General features: G+C 41.9%; 2 protein-coding genes across 3 annotated transcripts in view; one reads left to right on the top strand and one right to left on the bottom strand.

Moving 5' to 3' along the window:
- nudt6 (nudix (nucleoside diphosphate linked moiety X)-type motif 6) overlaps positions 1 to 6,637 on the top strand; it is a 47,410-nt gene extending 40,773 nt beyond the window's left edge. For both annotated transcript variants that reach the window (XM_024280021.1, XM_024280030.2), the window contains exons 5-6: positions 5,810 to 5,864; positions 6,244 to 6,637. In XM_024280021.1, the coding sequence (XP_024135789.1) occupies positions 5,810 to 5,864; positions 6,244 to 6,623 (435 nt within the window). In that variant the 3' untranslated portion in view covers positions 6,624 to 6,637. The remainder of the gene's footprint in view (positions 1 to 5,809; positions 5,865 to 6,243) is intronic.
- An 806-nt stretch (positions 6,638 to 7,443) lies between these two features.
- The window catches only part of fgf2 (fibroblast growth factor 2), a 40,867-nt gene continuing 30,206 nt past the window's right edge, over positions 7,444 to 18,104 (bottom strand). Inside the window, exon 3 of the mRNA XM_024279997.2 lies at positions 7,444 to 8,988. Coding sequence (XP_024135765.1) covers positions 8,803 to 8,988 — 186 coding nt within the window. The 3' untranslated portion in view covers positions 7,444 to 8,802. The remainder of the gene's footprint in view (positions 8,989 to 18,104) is intronic.

The raw sequence follows: 18,104 nt of genomic DNA, 5'->3' as shown, positions 1-18,104 counted from the left end.
CTCTGTCCCCACTCATCACCAGCATCATTCACGCTTCACTTAAGACTGGAACTGTCCCCTCTGCTCTCAAATCAGCAGTTGTCACCCCCATACTTAAAAAACCTGGTTCAGACCCCTCCAACCTCAACAATTTCTGCCCAATATCAAACATCCCATTCATCTCAAAAATTCTGGAAAAAACTGTCGCCACTCAACTCCATGCTCATCTCTCCAGCAACAATTTATATGAACAGCTCCAGTCTGGTTTCCGCCCCCTCCACAGTACAGAAACAGCCCTCCTCAAGATCACCAATGACCTCCTCTTTGCTGCAGACGCCGGTTCAATCTCCATCCTCTTCCTGCTAGATCTGAGTGCGGCGTTTGACACCATCTCCCACCCTATCCTTCTGGACAGACTTTACAATATTGGCATCACCAACCTACCCCTCAGCTGATTCCAATCCTATCTCTCAGGTCGCACCCAGTTCATCCAATTAAAATCATTCACCTCTCCCGTGGCCCCCGTCACCACAGGTGTGCCCCAGGGCTCTGTCCTGGGGCCCCTGCTCTTCATCATCTACCTTCTCCCCCTCGGTTACATTTTTTGGAAGCACAACGTCCAGTTTCATTGCTACGCGGATGACACCCAGCTCTACATCTCCTCCAAACCTGGCCCCACTTTTCCACCTTCCTCCCTTTCCGAATGTCTACTTGAAGTCAAGTCCTGGTTCACAGCAAACTTTCTCAAATTAAACTGCAATAAGACTGAACTTCTCATTGTTGTCACAAAATTCATTCTCAGTAAAAACTGTAATTTCTCTCTCTCCCTTGACAACTCCTCCATATCCCCTTCCCCTCAGGTTAAGAGTCTGGGTGTCATCCTTGACAGCACTCTGTCCTTCTCTGCCCTCATCAACCACATCACCCGGACCGCTTACTTTCATTTCCATAACATCCGTCGTCTCCGTCCCTCTCTCACCCCTCACTCCACAGCTGTCCTGGTCCACAGTCTCGTCACATCCTGGATTGACTACTGTAACTCCCTTCTTTCTGGACTTCCTCAAAAAACCCTCCGTAAGCTTCAACTGGTTCAGAACTCAGCTGCTCGGATAATAACCCAAACCCCCTCCATTCAGCATATTACACCCGTCCTACAGCAGCTCCATTGGTTACCTGTATCTCACCGGATCACCTACAAAATCCTCATTTTAACTTTCAAAGCCCTCCACAACCTCGCCCCTCCGTATCTTTCAGAGCTCCTGACTGTCGCTACTCCCACCCGCTCCTTCAGATCCTCTTCCTCCCTCCGACTGGTTCCTCCACGATCACGTCTCATCACCATGGGGGGTAGAGCATTCAGCACCTCTGCCCACAACTCTGGAACTCCCTCCCCTCTGATCTACAAAATATGGACTCACTCTCTCAATTCTACAAACACCTGAAAACTTACCTCTTCCGGACTGCATTCAATACCTGACACTTACCTGTAATTTCAACTGTTGACTCACTGTTGTGTTTGTTTTTTACCTGTTTTGTTTGTATGCTATTGTTGTGTTTTTATGCTTTTATGTACTATGAGGCGACCTTGAGTGCCAAGAAAGGTGCCGTATAAATAACATTTATTATTATTATTATTATTGAAATATATTTTTCTGAGCTTTCTATGTCGTCGCGTACTCTAATCGCTGAAATAAATTAAAGTTAAATGACAAGATTTGGCCGCGATTGCACTCCGGTCGTAACATTTCGGCCACGGGTGACGTCATCACCAGGTGCAGCTTTCTGATGCGACTGAAGCGATTCTGCTCCTTTGGCCGTGCGACCACTGCGACACGAGCGATTACGAATTGTGTGGAAGCATAAATCGGCCTTTAGGGAAGTAGACAGTCTCTTGCGCGCAAGGACTTTTTCTTCTCACGGGAGATTTAAATACGAGAAAGTGCTATCGGGGTCTGAATTATCCACGGGGAATGTTTGATATGTGCGTGGAGATGTCTTATTTCTCTGTGGAGTTTTAACATGAAAAGACGCCATGCATGACCACCAGTGAAGATAAAAAAAATCCTTGGAAAAAAAGGTCAGTGCGCTGTCTTGTGGGGTACAGATGACCCCCTTTTAATGTAAACATACCAGGATAGCACAAGGGTTAAACTTCATATTAAGATTAAGAAAACCTTTATTTGTCCCACAACGGGGAAATTGCAAGTATGAAGCAAGTTTTGAAAAGTTCTAACTCTAGTACATTCATTTGTTCTTTGGAGAAGAAATAGCCCCTCATTTAACACTTATTAGGTGATTACATATATGTTAACACAAACCTAATTTTACTAGCATGTTGTAATTAAAGACTGATAATTTGATTAGACAATTATCTAATTACATTATGGAGTTGAAGTCTCCAGAGTGAATTTCTTAATTTTTGATCAGTTAATCTTGTTTGAGCCTTGTTGTTTTTTTCCAGTGTGATTGTTAACTTGTCTATGGTCTTTAGATTAACAATATGTTATTGAACATAAAATAGCAAGTATCTTTAAACATATTTAGAGAACACAAGAAACAGGATATAATTAATGTAGCTACGAGCGGGCCCAAGCCAGGGTCTCATTGTGCCGGTCCCAAGCCCGGATAAATACAGAGGGTTGTGTCAGGAAGGGCATCCGACGTAAAATCTTGCCAAATCAAATATGCGAATCAGACCTATGAAGTCCATACCGGATCGGTCGAGGCCCGGGTTAACAACGACCGCCATCGGTGCTGTTCACCGACAGGGTGCAGGTGCAAATTGGACTACTGTTGGTGTAAGAAGGAGAGGAGGAAGGCAGGTTCGTAGGGAGAGAGAGAAGAGGAAAGTCACCAGTGTTGGACTGAGAGTTGGGACTTTGAATGTTGGAACTATGACAGGAAAGGGTAGAGAGTTAGTGGACATGATGCAGAGGAGAAAGGTAGACATACTGTGTGTCCAGGAGACCAGGTGGAAAGGTAGCAAGGCTAGAAGTTTAGGAGCAGGGTTCAAGTTGTTCTATCATGGTGGAGATGGGAAGAGAAATGGAGTAGGAGTTATCCTAAAGGAGGAGTTTGTTAGGAGTGTTGTGGAGGTAAAAAGAGTGTCAGATAGAGTGATGAGTCTGAAGATAGAAATGGAGGGTGTCATGTTCAATGTTGTTAGTGGGTATGCCCCACAGGTAGGATGTGAGCTGGAAGAGAAGGAGAAGTTCTGGTTGGATCTTGATGAAGTGATGATGAGCATCCCTGGAAATGAGAGAGTTGTCATTGGTGCAGATTTCAATGGTCATGTTGGTGCAGGAAACCGAGGTGATGAGGAGGTGATGGGCAGGTTTGGTATCCAGGAGAGGAATGTAGAAGGACAGATGGTGGTTGATTTTGCAAAAAAGATGGAAATGGCGATAGTGAATACATTCTTTGAGAAGAGACAGGAACATAGAGTGACCTATAAGAGTGGAGGTAGAAGCACACAGATAGACTACATCTTGTGTAGACGGTGTAATCTGAAGGAGATCAGTGACTGTAAAGTAGTGGTTGGTGAGAGTGTTTCCAGACAGCACAGGATGGTGGTGTGTAGAATGACTCTGGTGGTGAAGAAGATGAAGAAAGAGAGGGCAAAGGCAGAGAAGAGGACAAACTGGTGGAAGCTGAAAAAAGAAGATTGTTGCATGACTTTTAAGAAACAGTTGAAACAGGCTCTGGGTGGTCAGGAGGTACTCCCAGATGACTGGATAACTACAGCTAATGTGATCAGGGAGACAGGTAGGAGTGTACTTGGTGTGTCATCAGGAAAGAGAGTTGATAAGGAGACTTGGTGGTGGAATGAGGAGGTGCAGGAGTGTATACGGAGTAAGAGACTAGCTAAGAAGAAGTGGGACACTGAGAGGACTGAGGAGAGTAGACAGGAGTACAGGGAGATGCAGCGTAAGGTGAAAGTAGAGGTGTCAAAGGCCAAACAAAGAGCTTATGATGACTTGTACGCTAGGTTGGGTAGTAAGGAGGGAGAGACTGACCTGTACAGACTAGCAAGGCAGAGAGATCGAGATGGGAAGGACATGCAGCAGGTTAGGGTGATCAAGGATAGGAATGGTAATGTGGTGACAGGTGTCAGTGGTGTAATGGAAAGATGGAAAGAATACTTTGAAGAGTTGATGAATGAAGAGAATGAGAGAGAACAAAGAGTAGAAGAGGTGACGGTTGTGGAGCAGGAAGTAAGAAAGATTAGTAAAGGTGAAGTGAGAGGGGCTTTGAAGAGGATGAAGAGTGGAAAGGCTCTTGGTCCTGATGATATACCTGTGGAGGTATGGAAGTGTCTAGGAGAGATGGCAGTGGAGTTTTTGACCGGGTTGTTCAACAGGATCTTAGGTGGTGAGAAGATGCCTGAGGAATGGAGGAGAAGTGTGATGGTGCCCATTTTTAAGAATAAGGGAGATGTGCAGAGTTGTGGTAACTACAGAGGAATAAAGCTGATGAGCCATACAATGAAGGTGTGGGAAAGAGTAGTGGAAGCCAGACTAAGAGCAGAAGTGAACATTTGTGAGCAGCAGTATGGTTTCATGCCAAGAAAGAGCACTACAGATGCAACATTTGCTTTGAGGATGTTGATAGAGAAGTACAGAGAAGGTCAGAGAGAGCTCCACTGTGTCTTTGTAGATCTGGAGAAAGCTTATGACAGAGTGCCCAGAGAGGAACTATGGTATTGTATGAGGAAGTCTGGAGTGACAGAGAAGTATGTCCGAGCAGTGCAGGACATGTATGAGGGCTGTAAGACAGTGGTGAGGTGTGCTGTAGGGGTGACAGAGGAGTTCAAGGTGGAGGTGGGATTACATCAGGGATCAGCTCTGAGCCCCTTCCTGTTTGCAATGGTGATGGACAGACTGACGGATGAGGTTAGACAGGAATCACCATGGACTATGATGTTTGCAGATGATATTGTGATTTGTAGTGAGAGCAGGGAACAGGTGGAGGTGGAGTTAGAGAGGTGGAGGTTTGCCCTGGAAAGGAGAGGAATGAAGGTTAGCCGCAGTAAGACAGAGTACATGTGTGTGAATGAGAGGAACCAGAGTGGAAGAGTGAGGTTACAGGGAGAAGAGATAAAGAAGGTGGAGGAGTTTAAGTATTTAGGGTCAACAGTACAGAGTAATGGAGAGTGTGGAAAAGAAGTGAAGAGGAGAGTGCAAGCAGGTTGGAATGGGTGGAGAAAAGTGTCAGGTGTGATGTGTGACAGAAGAGTTTCAGCACAAATGAAAGGAAAGGTGTACAAGACTGTGGTGAGACCAGCCATGTTGTTTGGACTAGAAACAGTGGGACTGAAGAAAAGACAGGAAGCAGAGCTGGAGGTAGCAGAGATGAAGATGCTGAGGTTCTCTTTGGGAGTGACCAGGATGGATAGGATCAGGAATGAATACATCAGAGGGACAGCACATGTTAGAGGTTTTGGAGATAAAGTCAGAGAGGCCAGACTGAGATGGTTTGGACATGTTCAGAGGAGAGACAGTGAATATATTGGTAGAAGGATGCTGAGTCTAGAGTTCCAGGAAAGAGGTCTAGAGGAAGACCAAAGAGGAGGTTTATGGATGCAGTGAATGAAGACATGAAGGTGGCTGGTGTTAGAGTGGAGGATGCTGAAGACAGGCTTAAATGGAGGAAACTGATTCGCTGTGGCGACCCCTGAAGGGAAAACCCGAAAGGGAAAGAAGAAGACGAAACAGGTTATAATTTTATGGATAAAAAAAAGACATTGCTCTCAGGTATTTCATAAAAATGTTTTATAACAGTTCCATTTACATTCATTTACACAATGTTATGTCTTTTCAATACATTTCAGACAAAAAATGCCTGGAAGTTCCCCGGAGGTCTGTCAGATCTAGGAGAAAATATTGGTGGGTGTCACACTTAACATAGCAAAACAAATTATGACAGCATATCTGTCTCAGTCTTGTAAGTTCCTTGTGCACTAAATAAAAGATTAATTATACATGTATATAGATATTTACTAGTTTGGTTTTTTTTCAGTTGTGTAAAATGAGGCACATTTCTATTCTAATTTCATGCCTCTGAACTCAATCTATTCATATTAAAAACAAAAGAAGCTATAAAACCAAACATGTATTGAAACTAGGAAACAGAATCAAACATTAATTTATCTTGAAACATGAACAAATGTTTCCCTTACTTTCACATCTGAAAGGCAACATGTATCCAACAGAGTAGTTATCACACTTCAAGTTACACTTGTCAATCTGACTGTCTCCACATCAGGTGTGACGGCTGTCCGTGAAGTGTTTGAGGAGACCGGCGTTCGCTCAGAGTTCAGGTCTCTGCTCAGTATCCGACAGCAGCACAACCACCCTGGCGCCTTCGGCATGTCGGATATGTACCTCATATGTCGACTGAGCCCACTCACCCACCAGATCAACTTCTGCCATCAGGAGTGTGTGAGCTGTGAGTGGCTGGCTCTCAGAGAACTCGCTACAACCAGTTCCACCACACCTATCACCTCACGCATTGCCAAGCTGCTGCTGTATGGCTTGGAGCAGGGTTTTGACAAGATTGACCTCACCATGGAAGAACTGCCTGCTGTTTACTCTGGGATGTTTTACCAGCTGTACCACCAACAGCTTCCAACAACACTAAAATAATATTCAATAGATTCGATTATGAAGCTTCTTTTTTCCTTTTTGTCCTCATATATATGTGAGAGAAATATACATTTACACAGACGTGGACAAAAGTGTTGGTACCCCTCAGTTAAAGAAGGACAAGCCCACAATTCTCACTGAAATCACTCAAAACTTACAAAGTAACAATAAATAAAACACCTGTGATGTCAGTTAAAGGACACACCTGAGTGAATCATGTCACTCTGGTCAAATAGTTTTCAATCTTTTATTGAGGTACCATCATTTTTGTCCAGGCCTGTTTCATTAGTTTGTTTTTTTTAGTAATTATGTTAATCAACAATTCAAAATTGATGGCTGATTTTGATTGTTTAATTTTCAACATTTTTTTATTTATTGTTACTTTTGTAAGTTTCAAGTGATTTCAGTAAGAATTGTGGGTTTGTCCTTCTTTAACTGAGGGGTACCAACACTTTTGTCCACCACCGTATATGTAATACATTATGTGATGTAGGTTTTGTTCTTTTTGCCAAAAGTTTTATTACAGTTTTTTAAGGTTTATTGGCCCTCTTTGTTGTATGATTGTAAGCAGCAAGTCAAATTCTCTTTTTTAAGATCCTGCCCTGAAAGTTAATCTTATATTCTTAAACTGTAACAATTGTAACATTTGTAACAATAATCTGGGTTGAGCACAGCTGACTCTAGTTTACGAAATTAAGGAAGTCAAGGATGTTTCTTTCTTTAAGAGAAATTAAAACAGAAACAAAGTATGTAAAGTACATAATTTATACTATCTCTGAAGTCAAATCAATTTCCAAAAAAATTTTAAGAATTTGTTTGGAAAAAAAGTAAATAAAAGCCTTTAGTTTGACAACCTGCATATGGCCATTTATTTAATAGGCACAAGTACTTTACCTGTTACTGTGGTACTATGCACAATATTTTGGTGTTTTTAACATGTTTTTGTTGCATTTTTCTCATAATGGACAACATATATATAAAGAAAATTAGGATTAAAATTATGTTTCTGAGTATTTCTTTATTTAAATTGTCAGGATTTCAGAGACAAAAAATGTTTCATAAAATCTTTAAATGGCAGACAGCAAGCTCCCTGCTCCACTCCACTCTGACGCATCCACTTAAAGAAAAATAGATATATGCACGTCTTTGCTTTGCTCGTAAACTGGAATCTGTCTCAAAACTGTAAGGCTGGATAACTCCAACATATCCTAGAACAGGGGTCTGCAACCTGTACTCTGAAAGAGTACGAGCCACAAAGTTGTACTTCACCCTTTAAAAAATGAGGCACTTATTTGTTTTTATAGAATCATTTTGCATAGATAAAACACAAACAATCAAAGAAAACAGCCTTTTTAACTTTTGAAATAAGGTTCTTTCAAAATAAAAGTGCAGGAAAAGTAGCTAGTGTAATGTCAGTGATTAAATAAAAATAGCTAATTTCACTGTTATTGGTGCATCTCTGCAGTTCTGGTTGTGCTAATTTACGTCCATTGATTTTTTTTGTCGTACCGGACAGGACGCACAGAAATGTGTCAAGATGTTGTAGTTTGACTTGTGATATGCACTGTCCTTCAACTGTTAGTGAGTTAAAGTTTGAGTTGGTTTCCTTTTTTTACCTTTTACTACTTTCTCCCGTCTTACTTTTTTTTTTTTTAATAGTTTATTCAAACATGTTAATTTATACATACACAGTAGCTATATGTTACAGTTGCATCTGTATTTGCACTAACACTGCACTTTACAACCACTTTTTTAACATGTAGAAACTTTTTTTTAATTTTTCTTTAAAAAAAGAAACTGCAGGTTGCAAACCTTTGTCCTAGACACAAGCTTTTTGAAATAGGCTAAAAACTACATTATAATTCAAAGATCACTGGGAATGCCTTTACATTAGAAGAAGATTATTCTGAAGATTATTCTCTTTACTTATTAACATACAGAGGTAAGGTTGATATCTGATATATTTAAGTGAGTTTATTCTTTAAAGTTTTAAAGCTTTTCTGTTGTAATTGTTTGTTATAGAATAAAATCCAGCAGCTGGGTCAGACTTTGTGGCCCTGTTTCATAGCTATAACAGAATACTTTCAAGAATAAAATGATTTTTAAAGACTGCTGAACCACAGATGTCACTGCCATCACAAATTTCCTTCATGTGCAACATCAAAGTCAACATTCCATATTAGTACTTGGCAGACATAGGAAGAAAGAGTATGGCCTTTTGACCTGGTCCAGTTTTGTTTCCAGGCTTGAACTGGCCTGTCCTTTTCAGCGCCACATACATGTTTGGATATCTCCTAGAGCGATAGGTGTTATAGTTGTTGCTCTCTAGTCGCTCCAAGAAGTAGCATTCCTCTGTTGCTTGTCTCTAAAGAGAAGCAAAGAAAAACATATCATACATACAAAGAATAATGTGACATTCAAATGCTTACACTGGCTAACCTTATGGAATAAGCTCATGTAAGAGAGGTTGACAGTTTCCACATTCAAGGTCAGGCTTGCAACATTCCTCTTTGGACAGACCTGTTGCCAGGCTTGCTAGTAACCAGAGAATATTTAACTTATTGATCCTTTTCCTCACCAACTGTAATGAAGTTTGAGAAACATTTATAATATTCATTACACCCATTACACACATTTAATTGTGGAACTAAGCAGAGGGAAAATGGCTTTATAAACAGAGCCAGGGCGACCCCCCCCCCACCCCACCGCTGCTGTGGATTAGATTAATACTATAATATATATTAATATTGATATGTTAAATATGGTACATTTTCTTTCATTGCTATTATTACCATTCGCTATATGTACTATTAACATGTTTGATTTAAAATTCAATAACAATTAATTGCTAATAGGCTGCCAGAAGCTTGAAGCTGGTCAAAGTATGGTGTCCTGGGGTTCTGTTCTCTATTCTCATTTACTTCTCCTCTATTCTATACTTATTTTTTTATTAAGTCCTCAAAGCTTCTGCTTAGTGCAGTGTGATTCATGTGTTATCCCTCTCTCCCGGGGAGCGGGAGAGATTTCAGATCCGCGGCCAAGAGCAGAGTTTGACCTCCCCTCTGGCTCTTCTTGGCTATGGACCTCACCCCCAGCTGTCCCCCAGTTCTATCTGGCTGAACTCTATTCAAACATGTAGTTGTAGAGTTAGATAAGCTAATTCTTATTTAACAGTCCTGGTACATTGCCTGTCCATCCTGGGAGAGGATCACTCCTTCATGTGGACACCCTACTGACTGTATCAGTTTGATGTGGTTAAAAAAGCAGCCAACTGTGTTTATCCAAACTAGTCTTTGTGATGGCTGCCTACACTGCCGCACCATCAGGGCAGTAACCTGCACCATACACTCACCTGCACACGCCTTTAGATATATTTTCTTTCAGTTACAAGACACACATTTGTTTGGTTTAAAATAAATTTATTAACACATATTTTAAGCTTTATTTCAATTTACTTTCATTAAATTAATCTTGTGCTTTTCTGAGTTACTGGTGCTGTGGAGACCGCTGCTGCTGCTGCTGCTGCTGCTGCTGCTGCTGCTGGAGCCACCATGTCAGGCCTGACACAACAAACAAAGAAAGCCAGCCAGCAGAGGCCTTATAAGCAGCACGGCGCTAATTGGACTGAACTACTGCCCGGGGGAGGAGAAACTCTTTTTGTGTTAAATATGGGTTTAGTTTTCATTCGACTTAATGTTTATTGGTTTCATTATGTTTCTCTTTTGGTTTAGTGTAGGATGGATAAGTTAAATTTGTCTTAGATGTATTTCTGTAGTTGTCCTAGTCTTTCTCAGTTCCCCCTTAGTCTAGTTGGTTGGATCCGCCACTAAAAAAGTTCCCTTGTGTTTCCAATTAGTTAGGTCAGTTTAAGTTTGTTGGTCTGTCTGTTTATTTGGTTAAGTTGTCCTCCTATTTAAAGCTTCAGTTATTTTTGTAACTTATTTTTGTAACTTGACCTATTTTAAGGGCCAATTTTTGTTCATGGAGAATTCCTTTGAAAATAAATGTCAATATCTTTGATAATTTTTCTTTTTTTGCTGTCTTTGCCTTTACTGCTCAAACCACCACATAATATCCCACTTCTGACACCAAACAATTTAATTGGATTGTTTTCTTTAGATTACAATATATTTTTTTAAATGTCCTGACACATTACTTTTTTCACACACCAAGTTTCACACCCTTATAAACACAGACGCACTCTAGAGGCTGACATTTTTCAGGAATCCCACAAGTCATGGGATCACAACTCAATTGTAAAAAAGAACTACATTACCCAGATCCCATCAGTCTTTCTAGTCACAGTTTTACCGCTAGATTATAAAGTCCTGCAATAATGTATTGATGACAGCAATGCATAGAATTACAACCCATGGAAAGCCCGATGACAAAAAAAAAACTGACATCAGTGAAGAGTAAACATGAAGTAAAGAAGAAAGACTCTTCTGTTAAGTTCAGAGAGCTCCATAGGTAGGGAAGTCACATGTAATAAAAACAAAAAAAGCTTGTAAAGCATAAAGCATGTCTTGTCATAGTGAAGTACAATGGTGATTCTGGGACAAATGGTCTGATAGTTGTAAATGAAATTGCATTACAAAACGCCACATTAGAATAATATAAATCCATTTTAATCTTTGTACATAATTCAATTCAATTATCAATTCAGTTATATTTGTATAGCCCAATATCATGATGCAATCGTCTCAGTGGGCTTACTGGTAACAATACAAAGACATAAGTCATTAAATGGAAACAGTAGTTGGTTGCTAAACTAAACTAACTAAGTTAACCTGGCATCCCTGCCTTGAGACCCTTGTTCTCAGCGAGGAAAAACTCCTAAAAAAAACAATTTTAGGGAAAAATAAGAAACCTTGAGGTTTTACTTTTTGAAGTTCTATGAACTACAAGCAGTCCTGCATTTTGTGAGTGAAGTGTTCTGATTGGTTGATAATGGACTTTGAGATCTTTAATATTGACCTTATTCCTACGCCCCACGAGCCTTTGCGTGAATTATGGGTGAAACTTCCGGTAGACGCTGGAATTCGCATATATTTACATTACAACTGTAGAGCCGACAGCACAACTCCTTTTGTTTTGGATCTATAACTACATATAAATGAGGAAAAACCAGCTGTCATGTCTCAAAAGAGGCGACGTAACAACTCCGGTGCTAAAATTGAGGGATTGGAGGATGACCTTAAAAAACATAACATATAGTAGCATTTTTAGCTACTGATTGTAGCTACTTTCTCAATTCAGCTGCAGCAGGTGGTGAAGCTATGAACAATCTTAAAAGTCCACATCATAATTCTTTATTTCTGCCTATTTCTGCCAGAGTTAGCTCACAGTGCTGATCAATTGTAACGTTATCTCTTCACGTGCTTGTGTTTACATGCTGCGACGAGGGATGCATCGCGGTGGAGCTTTTGCCCGTTTCATGTTTTGACAAAGTCATCTGCGGTTTAAACAGGTAATTTTTGAATAGCTGATACCAGGAGATGCAGCGATTACACACAAAATATCTTTTCTGCTCTTGTGACACTGCTGTCAGCAGCGCGGTTAGGCTAGTTTCATATTCGACACTCGTCACACATTCAGTAATGAACGGCAATATTTCTCAATCACCTTGGCTAAAAACACCAAACATGTTTTTCCTGAGAGACAATAAAACAATCAACATTCCACATTACTTTCAGCAGCAGCTCGGGCAAAGCGCTCCGGCTCCGCTCACATTGCAGCGGCGTTTGCGGTGGTCTGCCCGTTACGTGGATCGTGAAGAATGAAAACGAGTCATGTGAAACATTGATTGTTTGATCATCTGTCAGTAAAAAATTTTTGGTGTTTTTTATCAAAGGCATTTGAGAAATATTGCCATTCATCCCTGAATGTGTGACGAATGTTGAATATGAAACTAACTTAACCGCTGCTGTCAGGTCTCTGCAGTACCCGGCGTCTCTTCTTCTCTGGTGTTCTGCAGTAACCCGACCATAATGTTGGATACGGATTTACCTCTGTGTGTACTTCATCCACAAAATGAAAGATTTAAAATGTTCAGCCATATCCTTCTGACTTCATCCTCGCCCGGTAGACGGTAAAATCTGTACCGAGGAGGGCAGCTGCACTCCCTCTTCGTCAGCAGCCCATGTCCCACAAAACGCTCCACAAATTTAATTTAGTTTGGTTGTTAGTACAACCACGAGCTGCAAAACATGCGCATGAACTGCGCAAAGACATTTTTGAAAACTTTGAGGGATTAAGAAAAACACGCTTTTAAAGTTTGTATGCACCGCTAAAGCTAACAAAACCGGCAACTTTCAGTGGAAACAAATAGAGCCGGGTAACTTCCGGTTGCTATTCTGGAAGTCGCACCCATAATCCCTTTTACATGAGAGGCCCCCGGAATAAGGTCAATGGAATGTGGCCACACCATTCAGGGCCTAAATGACAAAAATGACAAAAACATAAGGGGGCGGGATCATTTTGAACAGGAGTGGAAGTACCAGTATACCAGGAGCGGAATGGGACAGGATTATCATTTTTTAGTCTTTGGTTTTAGTGCAGGATGAGACAGGATTACTCTGCAGCATGCAATCCTTGGAGACAGCTCTGGCGACCTTAGTTGACCTTTGAGTTATTCAACTCTCTGTGGATACCCATTTCATGATGACTGAGTCCCTCTCTAGACACAGAGGCTCAGCTTCACAATATAACTGTTACATTTGCCCTTTCCAGGCTGAATTTAATGAAGTGAGTATAATGTGAGGTAACAATTTGCATCTAATATGACTGGTTAAGGCTTGGTCCCACAGGATTTGACAGGCGTATCACAGGTAAAAAAGTTGGAAAATCTGCCACACGTGCTTAGATGCGTGTATGCATGTTTGTGGAATTGCAGTGATACAGACACCGGAGTCCATTCCTCTGCCACACCTCAGCCACTCATCTGCCAGAGCACTCCCTATTCGCGCATAAGCGTGTCCTCCCTCGATCAATTAGTTTTTAGCCCAAATGCCTAAAAACATAGTTGCGCAGGTACAGTGCGAACACGGAGTGCACGCTACTCCTTTTCTACTGCAGTGGGTAGGGGCGGGGCTCCTCATGCGTCTCTCACTGTTACACCTGGTAAGTGGTCTACTTTCAATTGCTCACTAATTACAGTCACTTGGGACCCGGAGTCCCACAAAGCTTGAACTTGCTGGTGTTGAATGTATCAGTCAATCAGATATTTGTTGTCCAGCGAATTGTGCAAATTGAACATGTCTCTTCTTTCGAGGCTTGGCATGAACTGCATTACATGAAGTTGTTGGACACTGGTTTCTGTGAACAATCCAGTGCTCATATTGACATGGCTTGGAACAATATAGTACACTTTTGCATTCCACACATTTCTCCCACATGCACCACAGTGTGCACAAAGTTGGGGCACTGCTGATGAGGTGGTCCCTCCTTGCCCCGTTGGTGTGGCCCTTGCTCGTTTAAAGCACCTATTTCAGACACCTAACTGCATGTGCTCGATAAAGTACCAAGGGAGGACTTCGGGAGTATCTGTAGCCTTGAAGCGCCTTCCTTTTCCAGAGAGAGTAACTTTACTAATATGGGCATGACGTGACGTGTAGCATGGTTTGTGCAGAACTATAAAGATTCTTGTATCTTGTCATATCGTCGGAATCCTCTATGAATGGGCTTCCCTACACGCTCGTGTATAATTCTGATCTGTTATTAAACACTTGTGTTAATCCTAAGGTGTGTCTGTTTTTCCATCAGATTCAACAATTTTCCACCACAGTAGGGAGTGTGAGGTCACTTTTCCCCTCTAAATTGCTGCGTAACAGCATACCTGGAACAATGGCCCTTATAACCACATCAACAATTTCCTTCTCTGGAAAGCCTTTGACAAGTCCATGCTCAATCTGACATGCTGGAAAACGGGAGGAGGTCTTTCTGTCCTGGTTCTCCAATTTGTCCAGAAATTTAAAGTCTCAAACTCACGGGCCGCGGGCCATCTGCAGTCCCCGGGATGATTTGTGGCCCCCGACTTCATATGAAAGATTAATGTTAGTGCGGCCCACAAGATTGAAATGAATGACACTTGCTGTGTGCAGAGCTGAACGAACCAATTACGGTGAGGTATATGGTTCTGGAGGGCAGGACATCGACAGGCTGTCCAGTACCTCCTCACTCATTCATTCATTCCTCTAGTTTTGGCGTTTTATTTATGCCCAAACCACAAAGAAATAAGACATCTCCGTGAGCATATCAAGCATTCCGCGCGGACAAATCAGACCCTCGCGACCCCTTTTTCCTCCTCCATGAGCAGAAAAAGTCCTCACGTGAGAGACTGACTACCTCCACGTGTGTGAGTGATGAGCGCGTGAGAAGAATCTCAGTGAGCGTGCTGCTCTCAGCTCAGAAATGGAGACGCTGTTGATACAGACATTTGAAGGTAAATAAAAATAGTTTTCTCTAGTCCAGAGTTTCTCAGTTATTTTCTCTCATGCTCCCCCATGAAGAACTTATTCTTTCATGCCCCCCCAACAACTTTCTGCTGCAAATATCATCGGTCTCATTAATTAATTTGCTCAAGTTAAACGTATAGCTCTTTAAAATATTGGACTTTTATTATCATTAAAGAATTTTTTTTTAAACTTCTAAATAATCTGTTTTATACATTTTTCTCTTTCTTTTTTTTTTTTTAGAATTCTTCCAAAACTTTCAGACAAAGTAAAAACAAATCTTTCCTTGTTTTCCTCCACAGTACTGATGAATTCTGTCTTTTCTCAGAGATTCAGTTCTTTGGTTCACTGTAAACAGCGGCTCTTTCTGCTACCAAACGGATTTTTAGGTTGTTTTTGCTATATTTAATTTATTATCAACACTATGTAGGATTATGCACAGTATCCATAACTAATGTGAACATGTTTTTATTCGCACATTTATATTCACATTCCCCCCAGGGGGGCGCGCCCCACCCTTGGAGAAACACTAGTCAGTTAATCAGTCAATATGTGGTTTCTTCAGTCATCTGTATCTGCTGTATGGTCATGGTTATTATTTTATTTATTTATAAATGACTGAAGAAGATGGCAACAGAGGGAAGCAACATCATAAAACAACCAGGACTAAGTAACAAACTAGAATGGGCGGGGCCTGTCTACACACACACTATAGTTACACACAAACATGTTGGCCAAAATAGTCTCCACATTTAAACTAGATATAATGTACACAATACAACTGTAACTGCAGCTCACACGCTCCATCATACAAACTCATTCAGATAAAGACTTTCATTCTGTCACACAAACGGTTAGTGCTAAGGTGAGCTGACACCTGTGCTCAGGTGAGTGTTTATGTTTCACTGAGGTGGATGGTGATGGAATATACTCAGGGGGAGTGCGCCCGGCCATCCCCACGGCCCCCCGCCGGGGCATCAGCTGCAGCCAGGACCCCCCCAGCACCCGCCATGAAGCAGCGGAGAGAAACCGCCCGCCGGGCAATCCCGCCAAGCACCCAGACCAGGGCACGCGGGACCGCCGCAGAGGCCCCCCACACCCAAGAGCAGGAAGGCACAGGAACACGGAGAGTGCAGGCCCCAGCCCAGCCAGAGGAGCAGCCCCCCCACCCCGCCAGGAGGGCCAACGCGGGACCCCACCCCCGGAGAGCCCCCCAACCCCCGAGGAGCAGCCCATCACCACCCAGCGGCGCAGAGGACCCCCCCGCCCCACCCCAGGTACGAGCCAGGGCCCCCCAAGGGCAACCCACCCCACACTCCAGACAACCGCCTGCCCCCACCGTGAAGGCCCAGGGGGGGAGCAGGGCAGGGGCCGCCCACCCCCGCTGAGCAGAGGGGAACCCAAGACAAACGGAGGCCCCAAGGAGTGATGTAAACAAGGCCCGACCAGGCACACCCACTGATGGGGGTTGGAGAGTATAAACATAAGGATGGAATCCTCATGCACTGAGGCTGCTTTTCTTCAAGGGAATATGACAGCTAATATTGATGAAGGCAAAGATTATAAAGGCCATTTAAGTTGAAAACAAAAACCTCCTCCCAACGCTGAAAGCATTGAGGATCAAATGTAGCTGGAACTTTCAGCATGACAATGATCCCAAACACAACATCCTCGCAACAAATGAGTGGTTGCATAAAGAGCATTTCATGGTTCTGAAGTAGCCTAGCCAGTCTCTGGACCTCAATCTATATAAAGTAAATCTGTGAAGGGAGTTGAAAGGCTGCGTTGCCCAGCACCAGCCTAAAAAAATCATAGCTTTTCAGAATATTTGCATGGGAAGAATGAAACAAAGTAGAGGCTACAGTGTGTCAAAACCTGCTGAAGACCCACAAATACATGTGTGCCCCACTGTAATTAGATTTTAGAGAAAAATTAGTACATACTAGGGCTGCACGGTGGCGCAGAGGTTAGTGCTCTTGCCTCACAGCAAGAAGGCCCCGGTTCGACTCCCGGCTGGGACCTTTCTGTGTGGAGTTTGCATGTTCTCCCCGTGCATGCGTGGGTTTTCACCGGGGACTCCGGCTTCCTCCCACCATCCAAAAACATGCGTCATAGGTTAATTGGTGACTCTAAATTGCCCCTAGGTGTGAATGTGAGAGTGTATGTGTGTGTGAGATTGAGGCCCGGAGACAGACTGGCAACCTATCCAGGGTGTACCCCCCCTTCACCCATCAGTAGCCGGGTTAGGCTCCGGCACCCCGAATGGGACAAAGCGGTCCAGAAGATGAATGAATGGAATTAGTACATACAGCAATATTTCAGGATTTAGAATATGCACACAAATGATGCACATTTAGGCCATACAATGGAGAGTAGAGAATGAACTCAAGGAATCAAGTGCAGATGGAACATGTTAAACAGTGTGAAACATTTAAAGTAGGGATGTCAGATGAGGTTTTGTTGGGCCCGATCCGATTCCGAGTCATTTGATTTTGTCTATCTGCCGATACCGAGTCCCGATCCGATACTTTTACAAGACATTTAAAACATGAATAGATTGAAGAAACAGATTAGTGTTGTCCCTTACTTATATTTTAATAACCTTCTTTTATCATTAAAAACTTAAATAAAACACTTCTGTGAAGTAGCTTTAATAAACAAGTAAAAATACAACAAATATAAACTAGGAAAAAAAAAACAATTTTCTTGTTATATGAGTGATAATTAGTCATGTGATAAAGTTTAGTGACTTTAGCTTTAACATCTTTAGAGCTATTGAACATTTTTGACCAAATGTGATTCCTGTCCTCATTTAAAATTCTTAAAAATAAATTATGACTTTGTTTTAGCATAAAATTTGATGAGTGTTCATGAATAGGTGACATCATTATTAGTTTTAATTTATTAGTTTTATTTATTTAGTTATTTTTAAGATTATGCGCTTATTTTTTAAGTTCTTAAGACATCACATTTTCGGTTTTATTACCACAGTAGTTAATTTTCTTAACTGTTATTTCTCTGTCAGATA

The sequence above is a fragment of the Oryzias melastigma genome, linkage group LG17 (assembly GCF_002922805.2).
Source record: "Oryzias melastigma strain HK-1 linkage group LG17, ASM292280v2, whole genome shotgun sequence".
NCBI lineage: Eukaryota > Metazoa > Chordata > Actinopteri > Beloniformes > Adrianichthyidae > Oryzias > Oryzias melastigma.
Note: the sequence above shows the minus strand (reverse complement) of the source record. Positions and strands in the feature narration are given on the sequence as shown.